The sequence below is a fragment of the Gavialis gangeticus genome, unplaced genomic scaffold, assembly GCF_001723915.1.
Source record: "Gavialis gangeticus isolate Ggan-Ray unplaced genomic scaffold, GavGan_comp1, whole genome shotgun sequence".
In the NCBI taxonomy this organism is placed as follows: domain Eukaryota; kingdom Metazoa; phylum Chordata; order Crocodylia; family Gavialidae; genus Gavialis; species Gavialis gangeticus.
The window spans coordinates 106,064,131-106,079,241 of record NW_017729024.1 but is presented as its reverse complement, the minus strand read 5'-3'; the positions used below and the strand labels follow the sequence as shown (position 1 = coordinate 106,079,241).

The window sequence follows — 15,111 nt, the reverse complement described above, 5'->3', positions numbered from 1 at the left end:
GGTGCAAGCAGCTGACCCGGAGCCACTCCAACATGGGCTGGGGTGAGTGCTGTGCCCCGCGCTGCCTAGGGCTCCTCTTGTCCACACTCACCCCAGCCTGTGCTGGAGCAGCCCCATGAGTGGCTGATGCCAGCTGCCAGTAGCCACTGAGCTGCACTGTGCCCTGGTGCAGGCAGCTGGTGTCAGGTGCTCCTAGGGCCACTTCAGCTTGGGCTGGGGTGAGTACAAGCAAGCGGAGCCCCGGGTGGTGCAGGGCATGGCACTCGCCCTGGCTGCAGCAGCCCCGGGAGCGGTTGACACCAGCTGCCTGAACCAGGGCACGGTGCAGCCTAGCAGCTACAGACAGCTGACATCAGCCACTCCCTGGGCTACTACAGCAGGAGCTGGGGTGAGTGAGGACAGGCAGAGCACTGTGTGGCTTGGGGCACGGTGCAGCCCAGCAGCTGCAGGCAGCTGATGTCAACCGCTCCCAGGGCTGCTGCAGCCAGGGCTGGGTTAAGTGCCACTGATCCATCTGCTTTGCAGCCTCGTGGGGCTCCAAGAGAGGCACCCCTCCCCCCACCCCTTCCCTAGTCCTAGCGTGCCTCCCTCCCTCCCTTATGCCATGGGGACCTATCCCTATTTGTTAAATTGCAAAGGTGGTTTGCTTTAGGAAAATTCAATTTATGCACCATTCTCCAGGAACGCATGTACTGCATAAGTCGAGGGAAACCTGTATATGACTTATAAAAAAGTGAATTCCACAATCTTAAAGAAGCCAGGCCAATGACAGTTGTATTCAAAACTAGAAGAAGGAGTCCAGAAACGTGAGGACAGGGTGGACTCCGGAATTGTGACCTAAGATTTAGAGGAAGGTTAGGTGTGGAAACCAGATCAAGGGAACCTTTTTGCTAAGAAGGAAAACAAATATTTGAAGGGGGAGGGATGATTCAAAGGGGGAGGGATGGAAAGAACTTTTTAATCTTTCTCCTGCCATGTGCATAGTTTGTGCCTTCTAAATGTCTGTTTCTTCTTGAACAGACCCTCCTTTTGTTCCACTCTAGCTTGGGTCTTTCTCTGAGTTATGCAGTTATGTACACTCTTCCAACTTTCTGTCTCTCTTTTTTTTTCCCACCCCATTCTGGCTCCTCCCTTGCCTCAACCGTGTTTGTCTGTTGGTTAACAGCTCCGCTTTTCTGATGAATTCTGTCTTATATCTGACTTCCCCTGTGTCCAATATTCTACTAACTCCTTACTTACTCCTTTCTTACAGAATTTGGTGACTTTTTTTTTCTAAATATCTCATAGCTCTAAAACCGTTGTTCACCTTGTTGTGTTCTGTGTCAATTGGCTACTGTAACTTTCACTTTCCTGGTTATCTCTCTTCCCTCTAGTCCAGGGGCAAGCAATTATTTTGGGCAGAGGGCCACTTACTGAGTTTTGGCAAGCCATCAAGGGCCACATGACAGGCAGCCTAGGGCAGATAATTACTAATTTTCTAAATTTTTTAGGGGCCCCACAGGCCAGACAGAATGGCCTGGCGGGCCACATCCAGCCCCCAGGCCACATTTTGCCCACCCCTGCTCTAGTCTATTTACACTGCAATTGCAGATATAATAGTCTGCCATTCTAACTTTTGTCATCTTAATTTTTGGATCCTCTAGCCAGTTTATTTTTATAATACGTTTTGTGTCTACTCAAACTGCTGTTCCCACTTCTTCTGCTCCTGCCTTTTCCCTTAATGCTTCCGTTGTTTCTTACTTTCAGCTTTGCCCATTATTTTTTCCCCCAAAATCCCAACACCTTGTTCTTTTCTGCCAAAAATACTTTCTTCCTTCAAACCCCCTTCTTTAAAACCCTCTCCCACCAGTTTACCTTTACTGGCAGTGGGTGCTTTGATCCTTTTTTATTTTAATAGTTTGGGAACTCTTGTTCAGTATCTTTTCTTCTTTTACCTAGCCCTGACCCAAACAGTGTACAATCTGAGTCTTTATCTGTTTGTTAAAACAGTAAATATAAGGTTCTTCCTAAATTATTTTTAGCAGTAAATATTAAACAGCAAAAACAAAAATGGATCTGGAAATACTCAAAAGTCTTAAGTTTTCCTTTTTGTGTTAAAGGAAGAAACTCATCAGCAAGACTTCCCCTTTCCCACTGGATTAGAAGACCACCTTTTAGGAGATAACCTGTCACCAAAAACAGGAATCCTGGGGCTGGTAACCAGTGAGCTCACACAGAGCACTACCAGTCTAGGTAGCAGCAACAGCAGTGGAGATGTAGGAAAACAGCAGTACCCAACAGGTGTGGATTTTTCCTTCATAATTAATTGTTGTTTGGGGATATAATTAAATGAGAATACTATTCTCCATTGCTACAACCTTTAAGTAGCTTGTTGGAATGGTGCTATTGGCACTAAAAAATTCAGAATTTGTGCAAGTGTGAGTCAATACTAAGGCTAAGTGTAATATAATGATTGCATTTCTTGATTACCTGCATCACTTGATTATTCTACATCCTTGGCACAAGATGATCAGGTAGAAAAGGAATTCTTCCATCTAAGTGCCATAGCTTACTCTTCTGTTTAGTTCTTACAGCTATGCAGAATTGCCTATTCATGTAATATCAGCTGCCTATAAACAAGTCTCTTTAAAATATTAAAACTGAAAATGAACAAAAGAACATAAGAAGTGCCATACCAGGCCAGTACATCTAGCCTAGTATCCTGTCTCCAACAATGGCAGAAATGGGTACTAGAGGGAGAGCATTGAACTGGATAGAACTAAAGTGATCTGTCCCATATCAGTTACTCTCCCCGGCATCCACCATTATTGGTTTAGAGATGCCAGAGGAAACATCTCCAAACGTTCTGTTCAACAGCTATTAATGAATCTATCATCCATAACAGAGCAAGCAGATTTTCAAAAGAACTCCCAATGAGCCACTTAAATGAAGTGACCAGTACACAGTACCTATTTAGAATAAATAGGAACTGTCTGAATTGTTTTGAGTGTGAGGATGTAAGTGGTTGGTAGAAAAGCATACATAAATTGTTCCAAAAGCAAATTAATCTTAATAGCTAAGGAATGCTAACCTTGTATTCTGTCAGGGTGGGAAAGGGTTAAAATCCATCCTGGGGACTCCTAGCCAAGTTTAAGCTAGAGGGGAATAGTAAGTGAACAGGAGGAGTTGGGCTTAGAGTGCATCTACCCTGATGAGAGGAATGGATGTTCTTAGAAGGAAATTTGCTTTCCTTTTAAGACTCTGAGAAGGACTCTGTCAATTGACCACTTTTGAGTGTGAAAGGATGACTAGGACTCTTGAGGAAATTGAACATACAGGTTTTTATTTCCTCTGGAACCAGCCCAGACTGTATTCTATCCTAGCAATAGTACTTTGTAGGTTTTTTTCATTTTTGTTAGATAAAAGCTAGATTTCCCCATTCCCAACATCAATCACAGCTGTATCCCTGTTTTGGGCTAAGCCCTGGCCAGAGAGCATTCTAACATAACACTTGTATTTGTAGTGTTCTCATCTACTACTTTTGTGTTCTTCTTCTTTGTGGAGTTCTGCAGCATGATTGCGGAGAACTAGGTATTGTCCTAGAATAGCTAGCTAGGTGATTCCTTTTGTTCTCATTACTACCCTCTTTTACTTTATCTTTTCTTTGAACTGTGTAAAATATATCAGTACTACACTGCCTCCTTATCATTTTTTTTTCCCCAGTTTCATTGTGTCAGTATCATAAATGAAGATACAGAAACTACTTGAAAACATTGACCAAAAATACAGGAATTTTTATGTTGCATCAGTAATATCCCATAAACATTATATATTTATGTGTAATCTTGAAATTGTTCTGTACTGTTGACGTCACTTAGAATAACAGCATCAAATTGGACATACATTGAGTAAAGAGTCTCTCCACTCTGGTGCAGGTGAAATTTCATTCCCAAGAAGCATGAAAGGTCTGGATTCTGAGAAGTCAGAACATGGCTCCTCCCACAATACGAGTTTATCTAGCATCTTCCAGAACTGTGCAATGGAGGTAAGACCAATACACTTATACACTGGTAAGATGTAAATGCTTTTTTAGGTGCCTTTGGGCATACCAGATCCATATTTTCTTGCATGTAAAACATCCCAAATATAACATGCACTCTGTTTTAGAACGGCAACATGAAGGAAAAAGGTCTTACCTTAATTAAGTAACTAAGTAGCAGCAGGTAGGGAAAAGAGGGGGGTGGGTAGGAGGCTTCCTCTGAAATTTTCCAGACAGCATCTGGGAAGTTGCTGCGCAGCAGCACAGCTGGAAGGAGCAGCCACTCTTGTCTCCCCACTCCTTCATGAGTGTGTAAACAGAAGCAGCCTGTAGCTATGGGGTGATCTGAGGCAGACACTCGCTTGCAGTCTGGGGCTGCACGCTTCTCTTTCTGCCACTGTCTCTTTGGCTGTGCAGGTGCAGGTCCTGGGGGGAGGCAGGTAGTGGCAGCTGTTGTTTGGCTCCAATCACTTCCCCTGCAAACCTTCCTCTTCTCCTGGTGCAGGCGTGGGCCGGGTCTGGGCATGGAATGACCCTGCATGTGTACTGTATCTGGGTCTGGGGCTCTGCACTGTGCTGGGTCAGGGGCCATATGGTGGATATGACTTGACGTGGTGGGACTCGATCCACGTGCCATTTCTGACCTGGCACATGGCATGTGACCCCAGACCCAGTGTGTTGGGTCCAACCTCACATGCTGGCTCTAGAGCTACATGCCAAGTCCAGGACCAGGTACTGCCTCTGTAGCCACATGCTGGGTCTGACCCAGCACATGGTCCCAGACATGACATGCTAGGCCTGACCTGTCCCTTAAGTTCAGAGCTGTGTTAGTGGCCATGGCTCCCAAAGTCATGGCAATTAACACTGCTACTGCTTCTCCCCGCACCAAATTTCTGGACTCGTGGGGGTCCCTTTTCCTTGCATACAGTGAGCATTCCAATTTCCCTTAGCTGGTTTTGGAGAAAAAGGTGTGGTTATATGCTTTGATTGACATCTGTAGCTGACCAATGTCTGCGATCTGTCCCTGAGGTCCCTTCCAATCCCAGTGCTCTGAGGGTGGAACAGCAGCCTGCTCTCATCCTGTGCAAAGGTCCAGGGGTCCACACCCCCTGGGAGGAGTCTGGTGCAGGCCCCTGGATCTCCGTGCAGGATGCCGGCATGCTGTTGCTGCCAGCAAGTGATACAAGTTTTGCTTTTAACAATTTGAGGTGCAGTTTCACAAAACCCCCTGCACAGGTGCATCTCGAGTAGAGCCAAGGAGGTGATCCTCCCCCTCTACGCGACGCTGGTGAGGCCACAGCTGGAGTATTGTGTCCAGTTCTGTGCGCCCCATTTCAAGAGGGATGTGGACAACATGGAGAGGGTCCAGAGGGGGGCCACCCGCATGATCCGGGGACAACAGGGCAGACCCTACAGTGAGAGACTGCGGGACCTGAACCTATTCAGCCTCCACAAGAGAAGGCTGAGGGGGGACCTGGTGACCGTCTATAAACTCACTAGGGGGGACCAGAAGGGTTTGGGGGAGACGCTGTTTCCCCTAGCGCCTGCTGGCATAGCAAGGAGTAATGGGCACAAGTTGATGGAGAGGAGGTATAGATTGGACATCCGCAAAAACTACTTCACAGTTAGGGCGGCTAGGAGCTGGAACCAACTTCCAAGGGAAGTGGTGCTGGCCCCTACCCTGGGGGTCTTTAAGAAGAGGCTGGATGCCTACCTGGCTGGACTCATTTGAGTCCCGTTTCTTGTTTTGGGGTTTTGTTGTTCTCCCGCCCTGGCGGGGGGTCGGGCTAGAAGATCTACTAGGTCCCTTCCGACCCTAAATCTATGAAACTATGAAACTATCTCCTTGAAAGTTGGCAGGTTTCATGCCCTTAAAGGGGCTACCATCTCTGCAATTTTCATCTGAATCAGGCAAGAAATGACAAAATTATAGGCGATTTTGTGATTCCCATTGTAGCCTATGGCCGAAACACTGTCAAAACTCTGAAACAGATTCAGGCGAGTTGAAATGGGACTGTGATCTGAAACACCAAAATGAATCACTGTCCCTCTGAAATGCTGAATCTGAAACTGAAATGAAACATAGCCGTTTCACACAGCCCTAGTACAAAGTGCTTTTATTCTTTTTATTTCAGTAGTTATCATAATCTTGGAAGGAACAGAATAGTAACTCAGACCATGCAGTGCACGGGGAGGTAGCAGAACATCATGGACAAGACGAAGTCCTCTCAAGAGTGTTTCCTTGAAAAATTGCTTTTTAATTAATAATTGAGTTACCATGCTCCTTTTTCTGGCTGCCAGTTGGTGCTTTTAGACTTCTGGTATTGGCTTTGTGACCAATGCAAAAACAGCTTTTGCATCAAAATAGCAGTTTTACAGTTGTTTCAGTTTGGGTATCTAGGACCCAAATATTTATCTTCTCAATATTCTTCTTAATATTTTTGTTATGTAGACTCCCCAATCTTCCTTTTATCATGAGATGTGAGGAGACAGTAATGGTAAAAGAAAATACTTTAGAGTGAGACCTCTTGCATTCTTTGGTTGTGAACTTGAAAAGGCAAGTGAAGTGAGTTACAGAAAATATTGATGGAAAGACCTAAGGTTACTTGGGGTGTGGATAGATGCACATGAATAATACATGAATGTCATTAGTTGCACCAGTATTGAGATTATACAGATGTGCAGCTCATGCAGTAGGTAGTCGGTATAGTCCCTCACCAGGTGACAGGGGAGCAAGTAACCTGTTGATCCCACAAGCTAAGTATAGGGGAAGTTAAACTGGGTTCAAAATGGCCTTCCAATTTAAACTTAGGTCATCCCAGTGCCAACCTTACACTTACAGACCCGGTCTCAGTGACTGACATCCTTACACTTAACTTCTGTACAGTTACAGGTACAGAAGTTCCATGCACACAAACTGGTCTAAAAATTGCAGACTCCAGTTTAAGATAAACTTTTATGTAGTATCAGAATCCAGTTTAAGATCTATGTAGCATCAAATTTATGTGACTTGGGTCAAACCAGTGCGTGAAACTTCTGTACACTTTCCCTGTGGGGAAAACCCAGCCGCTGGGTCCAGCCCTGGGGCTGCTCTTTTAACTCCCCCCTGGCCCAGGCCCTTTCCTCCCACCCCCTGGGCCGACCAGCCCTCTCAATTCCCATTCCACAAGCTGCTGCAGGTGCAGCCACATTTTATTAGTGTTCGCTACTGCTGGAGCCAAGCAAATAAGTCCCGGTGCAGGGAAGGGCAGGAGGGATGGGGGTGTTGGTTCACGAGGAAGTGGGGATCAGGGAGTTAAAAGTAGTCCCTGATCTTCTAAAGCTCCCCCATGGACCCCACGAGTGCTCCTAACCCTGCTAGACACTCCCAGACCCCAGCAAAAAATGGGTGGGAGGGGTCATACTGCCCCCCCCACCTGCAGGTCATTGCTGTGCCCTCCCACTCCTTGCAGGTTGCACCTGCTCCCCCACCACACCTGCAGGTCATTGCTGCCCCTCCCCCAGCCCACCCGTGGGTAGCACCTGCCCCCCATCCCTCGGTGGACCCCCAATTCCCTCCAGCCTGCTGGATCCCCAACTCCCTCCCCTACCACTAAGGCCTCTATCCTGACTTACCTGATATCAGGCAGCCATTTTGAACTGATTTACCTCCTCCTAATACCCCCAAATGTCTGTACCTAGCCACAATGGATATGGACAGAAAACCTAACCTTGCAAGACTTATACTTGTAGTTTATTTCACCACTCATTCTTTCAAAGGTAATTCTTCACTAGATTGAGCATAGTTAGCTTGGTTTAAGGGTTTGCTTTGTCTACTAGCTACTTCTTTACAATGGTGCAGTATCAGTTATGCCACTGAAAACATTATATCTTTCCAGGACCATAGACTGATCATTCCTCCACCGATTGCAGAATTATTTTTCTCCAGGATTTCATAGATTTCATAGACATTAGGGCTGGAAGGGACCTCGGAAGATCATTGAGTTGAGCCCCCTGCCCAAGGGGCAGGAAGTCAGCTGGGGTCATAGGATCCCAGCAAGATAAACGTCCAAACTTCTCTTGAAGGCGTTCAATGTAGGTGCATGAACCACCTCTGGTGGCAGGCTATTCCAGACCTTGGGGGCTCAGACAGTGAAGAAATTCTTTTTTATGTCCAGCCTGAAACAGTCTTGCTGAAGTTTATAACTGTTCGACCTTGTCTCATCCCTTTGGGCACTCTGAGACACCAGAGCCAGTTCCCCAGCCCGAGGCTGCAGTTGGCCAGTTTTCCCAAGAGGTGATCATGGAATACCAAATCAAAGGCTTTTTTGAAGTCAAGATATATGACATCAATCTCCTCTCCCTTGTCCAGGTGATAGATCACTTGGTTGTAGAAGGAGATAAGATTGGTCAAGCAAGACCTACCCACAACAAACCTGTGCTGGCTGTTCCTCAGGAAGCTGCCATCGGCCAGTCTGTTGAGAATGGCCTCTTTCAATAATCTTTTCTAAGACCTTCCCCGGGATTGAGGTCAGGCTGATGGGCCTGTAGTTTGCCGGATCCATTTTCCTCCTTTTCTTGAAGATAGGCACCACATTGGTCTTCTTCCAGTCTTCAGGCACTTCAGAGCGTCAGGAGTTCTCAAAGCCCAGCCCCTGGCACGGATCTATGACTCTGCTCCTTCAGTACCCTGGGGTGTAGACTGTCAGGGCCAGCTGACTTGAAGGTGTTCAGCCTCTCAAGGTGCTCCTTCATGAGGTCAGCATTGATGGAGGGCAGGGAATCTCCCTCACCCAGGCTCCCCGTCCCGTAGTGGGCAGGGGCGTCCTGTGGGACTGATGAAAGACTGATGCAAAGTAGCCATTTAATAGGTTGGCTTTTTCCTGGGCGTCGGTTGTCAGTTGTTCCATCTGGTTTAGCAGGGGTCCAATGTTGCCCTTGCTTTTCCTCTGGCTCCCCACATATCTAAAAAAGGACTTTTTATTGTCCTTGATACTTGTAGCTCGTTGGAGTTCTATCGCAGCCTTGGCCTTCCTGTTTTGCTCCCTGCAGGACCAGACCAGTGCGGAATATTCCTCCTTGGAGGCAGATCCTGTCTTCCATCCTTTGTAGGCCTTTTTTTTTTTGCTTTAGGAGGTCTGCTAGTTCCCTGGAGAGCCAAGGGGGCTTCTGTGCCCTTTTGCTGCCTTTCCTCCAAGACAGAATAGCATTAGCTTGCTCACTGAGTATCGCTCCCCTGAGGAGCAACCACGCTTCCTGAGCTCCCCTCCCCTTGGGGTTGTGGTCCCTTAGGGCCTCACTGACAAGCCTCCTGAGCTTGTCAGAGTCAGCTTTCCTGAAGTCAAGGACTTCTGTATTGCTGACTGACTTGCCAGCTTTACGGCAGATGGTGAAGGTGATCAGCTTGTGGTTGCTGTCACCCAGCTTCCCTTTGATCATTGGGTCACTAATTTAGGTCGTCCCCAGTTTCCAGTACCAGGTTGAGCTGCGCTTTACCTCTCATTGGCCATAGACCTCTTGTGTCAGATAGAGGTCATCCACATATGATAGGAAGCTTTGCAACCACTTGGATTTAGCCGAGAGCTCTTCCCATGAGATGTCTGGGTAGTTGAAGTCTCCCATGACAACCATGGATCTGGAGCATGCGGCCTCAGCCAATTCCCTGGTGAATTCCTGGTCAAGCTCTTGACTTTGGGTGGGAGGTCTGTAGTAGACTCCCAACATTGTGTCCCCTGTGCCGTGTTCCCCACAGATTTTAACCCAGAGGGTCTCCAGCCATCCACCCTGGTCGCCAATGTCGGCTCGCAGGGACGCGTAGCTCTCCTTAACATAGAGAGCTACACCCCTTCCCCTTTTGTCTACTTTATCCCTCCTGTACAGGGTATAGCCACCTATACCCGTGGTCCAGTCATGGGTGGAGTCCCACCAGGTCTCCGTTATCCCTATCACATCGTAATTTTTTTGCGCTAAGCAGGAGGACAATTTCCTCCTGTTTATTCCCCAAGCTCCTGGCATTTGCATACAGGCAGGCAAGTGTCCCTTTGGGGGCCCTTGCCTTGCCTACCGGTTGTTCCAGGGCTGGGGCATGGGTGGGCTCCCTTAAGTGTCTTGGCCTGCTGGCTTTGCAAGGGATGCTCAGCGGGCTTAGTTTAAAGGCCAGTGGAGCAGGTCAGCCAGTCTGGCTGAGAAGAGCCACCTCCTCAGCGGAGAGAGGTGGAGGCTGTCCCTTCCCAGCAGCTCACTGCCTCTCTCACCAAAGAGCGGGCTGTGGTCATGGAAGCCAAAGCCTTCCTGATGACAACCAGTCTTTGGTTGACTACCTGGATCCTCCTCTCCCTCCTCAGCCTGTAGCCTGACACTGGGAGGATTGAAGAAAACACCACCTGTGCCCCCAGACCCTTTAGCCCCGCTCCCAAATCCCTGTAGCGCCTCATGACCCAAGCTCTCCAAGCTGTGTCATTGGTGCCCACATGGATAAGGAGCATGGGATAATGTTCAGTGAGCTGGAGGAGTTTAAGAATCTTCTCCGCAATGTCTTGGATGCAGGCTCCTGGGAGGCAGCAGACTTTCCGGGGTAAGGGGTTGGAGTGGCAGATTGCCCCCTCAGTCCCCCTCAGGGTGGAATCTCCCATGACAAACGCTTTGTGTTTTGTCTTGGGGAGAGCAGGGGTGGTAGCTACAGTAGTGCCCGTGTTGCCTGCAGGAGCTGGCAACTCAGCAGGCTTTGCTGGGGCTGCAAGAGGTTTGTACCTGTTGCATAGGTCCAGCAGGGGAGGGGTCTTGGTGTGTTGGGCCGTGGGGCCCTTGACTACCTTGGTCCAACCCCTGGGCTGGAGGGAGACCATGGGGAGGGAGAAGGGCCTGGCAGTAGGAGTCAGTCTCCTGCTCACAGTCTCTGATGGCACAGAGTCTCTGGACTGTGGCCTGGAGCTCCTCCAGCTGATGCGCCAGAGACCCCAGTAGGGAGCAGACCCCACAACGGGAGGTGGCCATGCTCCCAGAGCCTGAAAAAGCGACAGGCAGCCCCTACAGCAGAGAGCCAGAAGCTCTGTCTGCATGGAGCCCGGAACCGTGGGCTCCGTCTGGGTGGCCGTCTCTGAGGTGCCAGAGGTGGGGGCCGCAGGCCCCAAGGGGACCCTTGGGTTGCGGTGCATGCCCATCCGTGTCATGCCACTGGTGGGCTGGCTATGGCTGGGACTCGCTTCCCTAGGGCGGGGGCACGCAGGCAGGGCTGCGGGCTCTCCCGCTCGCCATCCTGCGCAAATTCCACACTAACTTGTGCTGGGCCAGATGAGCACGCCTGTTTGCACGGCCTGTTCGCGAGATTCCTTGTGGGGCTGGGTGAAGTAGGGACTGTGGCAGGGCGAGACCCGCCTCGGCTCCGGCTTAGCTGCCTCCCTGTGGCTAGGTTGGGGCTAGTCCCTCCCACCAGGGGCCCCGCTTACCTCCAGCTGCTGCTGGGGGTCAGCAGGGGCACTCCGCACAAGTTGAGGGTTGCTGGGGCCTTTGGGGGAGTGGGGGCGCAGCGGGCTTGCACCCACATGTCTCGCACCGCTCCTGGAGCCTGTCAGGATGTTCCAGCACTTTCTCTAGTCCAGTTTCAAAACAATCAAAGCATGGCACTTCTACCGGGAAATAGTAGGAAAATGTATTCTTCCCTATAAAGGCTTTTTAGTAAAAGCAGAAGTGTACAGTTTTATACTATACATGCAGGAGATGTATTTTAGGGGTTAATGCTTTTTATGCATCATATACTTTAAAAGCTTTAAGTGGTATGTGACTACTAAAAATGTATTTAGCACTTGCATGCTTTTCATAAAGATCAATGCGGTTAACATATGGTGATCATCATTACTACCATTTTATAGGCAAGAGATGCACAAAAAAGGATAATGTGTAACCTTGAGCACCATTTTAAGGTGACAGTGATGAAAATAAAACCAAGGTCTCCAGACCGTTCTGACACCTCTTTGTCGGGACAGGGTGGGCATTATACTGACACAGCTGGGTTTTAAAAGGCTTTAAAGTGTTTATGTTCCTTGTTTTCTGTTGCAGGTTTTGATGTCAAGTTGCTCGCAATGTAGAGCATGTGAAGCTTTAGTTTACGATGAAGAAATTATGGCTGGATGGACTGCAGATGATTCTAACTTGAACACCACTTGTCCCTTCTGTAAAAGCACTTTCTTACCTCTTCTTAATGTGGAATTTAAAGACTTGCGTGGCTCTGCTAGGTTGGTAGATTTTTCTAAGTGCGTTGCCTTTTTCCATTAAATTCTGCACATGGATTTTGCACATTCATTTTGTCTGTTTTGGTAATGAGGACTTATTAGGGAACTTGGAAAAATAAAGATACTTTTTACTGCATATGCAGCCATTACAAATCACTAGCTGTTTTCCCGGTTGTGGTTGTACAAACAGGAAAAGCAAATTTAAAAAGATCCTGAACCACTGAGCCTTATGGTATAGTAATCAGAAAACAATAAATACTTAGGCTGGCCTAAGGCATAATCAAGGCAAATACTTGATTATGCCTTCAAATGTCTCATTTTCTGAAGCATTTCCCTCATAAATGTTGCTGTTTGGAAGATTGTATGTCCTTTAAAAAACAAACAAAAAAACTTAAAATAAACATTTTAAGATTTTAAAATAAACAAAAATTGAAGAAAAGCTCTATTGTTGGAATGCTTGTCTAAACTTCAGCAAATAAGGTTTCTTCCATGACCAGGTTTAAGAAGGTCATGTTACTGCATGGGATCGTGATAAGTCACTGCCTAGTTTGGCCAGTTTGAAGGACCAAATAACAGTGAAGAGCCTATTTGCCTATAATGTCACCAGCATTTTTGTGTTCTGTCTCAATAACTTGTCATTGCTCTTAAGATGATTGTGACTTTTGTTGGCACATCTTAGTACTATCAGGTAGCATTCATTTTTGCATCTGTGTCTGTCAGCAGGCCAGAAAAGCCAAAATATAAATAAAACTTATGCTTAAAAGATCCTTGGAAAATCAGATCCATTCCTAATGTATTGGACCCTTAATATGTCATCTTTCTATTTTTACAATCTTATTATTAATTTAAAATACCCATCCTCAACAGTATTTTGGTTAAATCTTTTTCTTGTTTGGCAATCTATGTAATCACCAAGACAGAATATTCTGTTGACTAATTTTAGTTGTTCCTTGATGTATTCTGGTAGTGAGGAGTAGCGTTGTATTTGTATTCTAGAGCTTACCCCATGTTCTAATATTGGATTTGTGTTTCTTTGTATAGAACTCCAGCTTTTTCTTTTCGCTTGTATAATTTCTGTTGCAGGTATTTGGAAAGTCAGTTCAGTGTTTATATACTTGTATAACATTAACCTTCCTCCTCACCATTTTCTTAATCTTCCCTTATTATCATTTAGCTTTTTTCTGAAACCAAGTACCTCTGGAGATAGTTTACACAGTGGTAACATTCCAATAACTACTGATCCTCTGGAGCTGAAACCTGCATCCAGCTCTGCTGTTGCTGATTTGATGAGTTTTTCAGATCATCCTAGCTCCAACCAGACCATAGTTGAAGAAACAAGCTCTACACCTGAGCAGAGGTAAGGAAGAGAAAGGGATACAAGTGTTCTTGGTTTAATTTAGAAACTTACCAGCATTTTCAAAACTGTTTAATTTCTTTAAAAATGTATACTTGGCATAGCCTTATCCCGCTGCATGTTAAGTGATACTCTGTAAGAAAGGGCACAGGAGTCATTCTTGTTATTGAGCCCCAAGACCAGGTATATTACACAATGTAGTAAACCAGTTTTGATCTGTTCTTCTTGCTGAACTCTCATGTCACATGTCTCTTTAAGAGACCCAAGCATCGTATTTGCATCTAAAATATTATGCTGTGGATTTTGCCTTTCTTACTTGCAGATCATCTCAGAGCTGACTTCTTGTTCTGCAATTGAATTTTTTAAAATAATTCAAGTTTTAAATGCATCGCCTACAGACAGTCCTGAGAGTGTTCATAATGTGCTATTTACTGTGTGAGTTGCACTCATTAGTTATGATTAGTCAGTTCAAGAACTTGCTTTAGTTCACTGATTAGGTGGATGTCAAAGGATATGAAACGTGTTCAAGTGGGGGGTTTTTGTCTGAGCTGACAAAAGAGCATCTTCCAGTCTTTGCCTGGATCCATTTCTGTGCCAAATATTTAGACAAGATAGAGGCTCCATAACGGTAAATTTTAAGAGTTAAAATGAAAGTAAAATACCCCCCGTTCCTTTTTCTGTTTTTACATGCATATTTTCCCATGTGTTTTGGGTTACTTCATATTGTGCTGAGGTTTTCTGTGTTGCATTCACCCAAATGACTGAGTTTTTTCCTTTCAGTAGATGAAAATAGTTTGGGGATGCCTAACTGATAGTCTTCCTCCAGCTCCTATCACCGGCTGTTGCTGAAAAGTAATATATTGACATGTTCTTTTCTGAAATTTAAACAGTAATAAGCCTGAAGAACAGAGTAAGGGCCCCAGAGCAGTGACAACATCTGGCAACAATCCACAAAAACGAGAAGCATCTTTGACTCGGAGCCATAGCGTGGGGGGCCCCCTGCAAAATATTGATCTGTCACAGAGACCATCTCATGGAATTTCAACAGTTAGCCTTCCAAACAGTTTGCAAGAAGTTGTGGTATGTTTGCTAATAATACCCTTGATAACTGATGTAAGTTAGTGAACTGTAGTATAAACAACATTCTCTGAGTCTAACTGTAACTTGCCATTCTTGATTGCTTGGGGTCCTGTCGACCTCAGATGTATTCCCTCACTTTCATGGGGAACATCCTTCCATTTACTGCCTGGAAAGTGAAATATCATTTTCTAATAAGAGAAGAGTATTTCCCCTTGTCTCCAGGCATTTTGAACAGTACTGCTTGGTTTGAAATACTATATTTACTTAAACCAAGTCCCTGAGGACTGGAAAAGGGCCAATGTGGTCCCTATTTTCAAGAAGGGGAGGAAGGAAGAGCCTGGCAACTACAGGCCAGTCAGCCTCACTTCTATCCTGGGGAAGGTCTTTGAAAAAATTATCAAGGGCCACATTTGTGAGAGCCCTGCAGGGGAAGTGATGTTGAGGGGTAACCA

At 46.3% G+C, this 15,111-nt stretch overlaps 1 protein-coding gene across 4 annotated transcripts in view; it reads left to right on the top strand.

The window, feature by feature from the left end:
- DENND4C (DENN domain containing 4C) overlaps nucleotides 1–15,111 on the top strand; it is a 137,717-nt gene that overhangs the window by 108,120 nt on the left and 14,486 nt on the right. For all 4 annotated transcript variants that reach the window (XM_019517509.1, XM_019517508.1, XM_019517510.1 and 1 more), the window contains 5 exons: nucleotides 2,100–2,280; nucleotides 3,915–4,024; nucleotides 12,053–12,228; nucleotides 13,400–13,582; nucleotides 14,470–14,659. In XM_019517509.1, coding sequence (XP_019373054.1) covers nucleotides 2,100–2,280; nucleotides 3,915–4,024; nucleotides 12,053–12,228; nucleotides 13,400–13,582; nucleotides 14,470–14,659 — 840 coding nt within the window. The remainder of the gene's footprint in view (nucleotides 1–2,099; nucleotides 2,281–3,914; nucleotides 4,025–12,052; nucleotides 12,229–13,399; nucleotides 13,583–14,469; nucleotides 14,660–15,111) is intronic.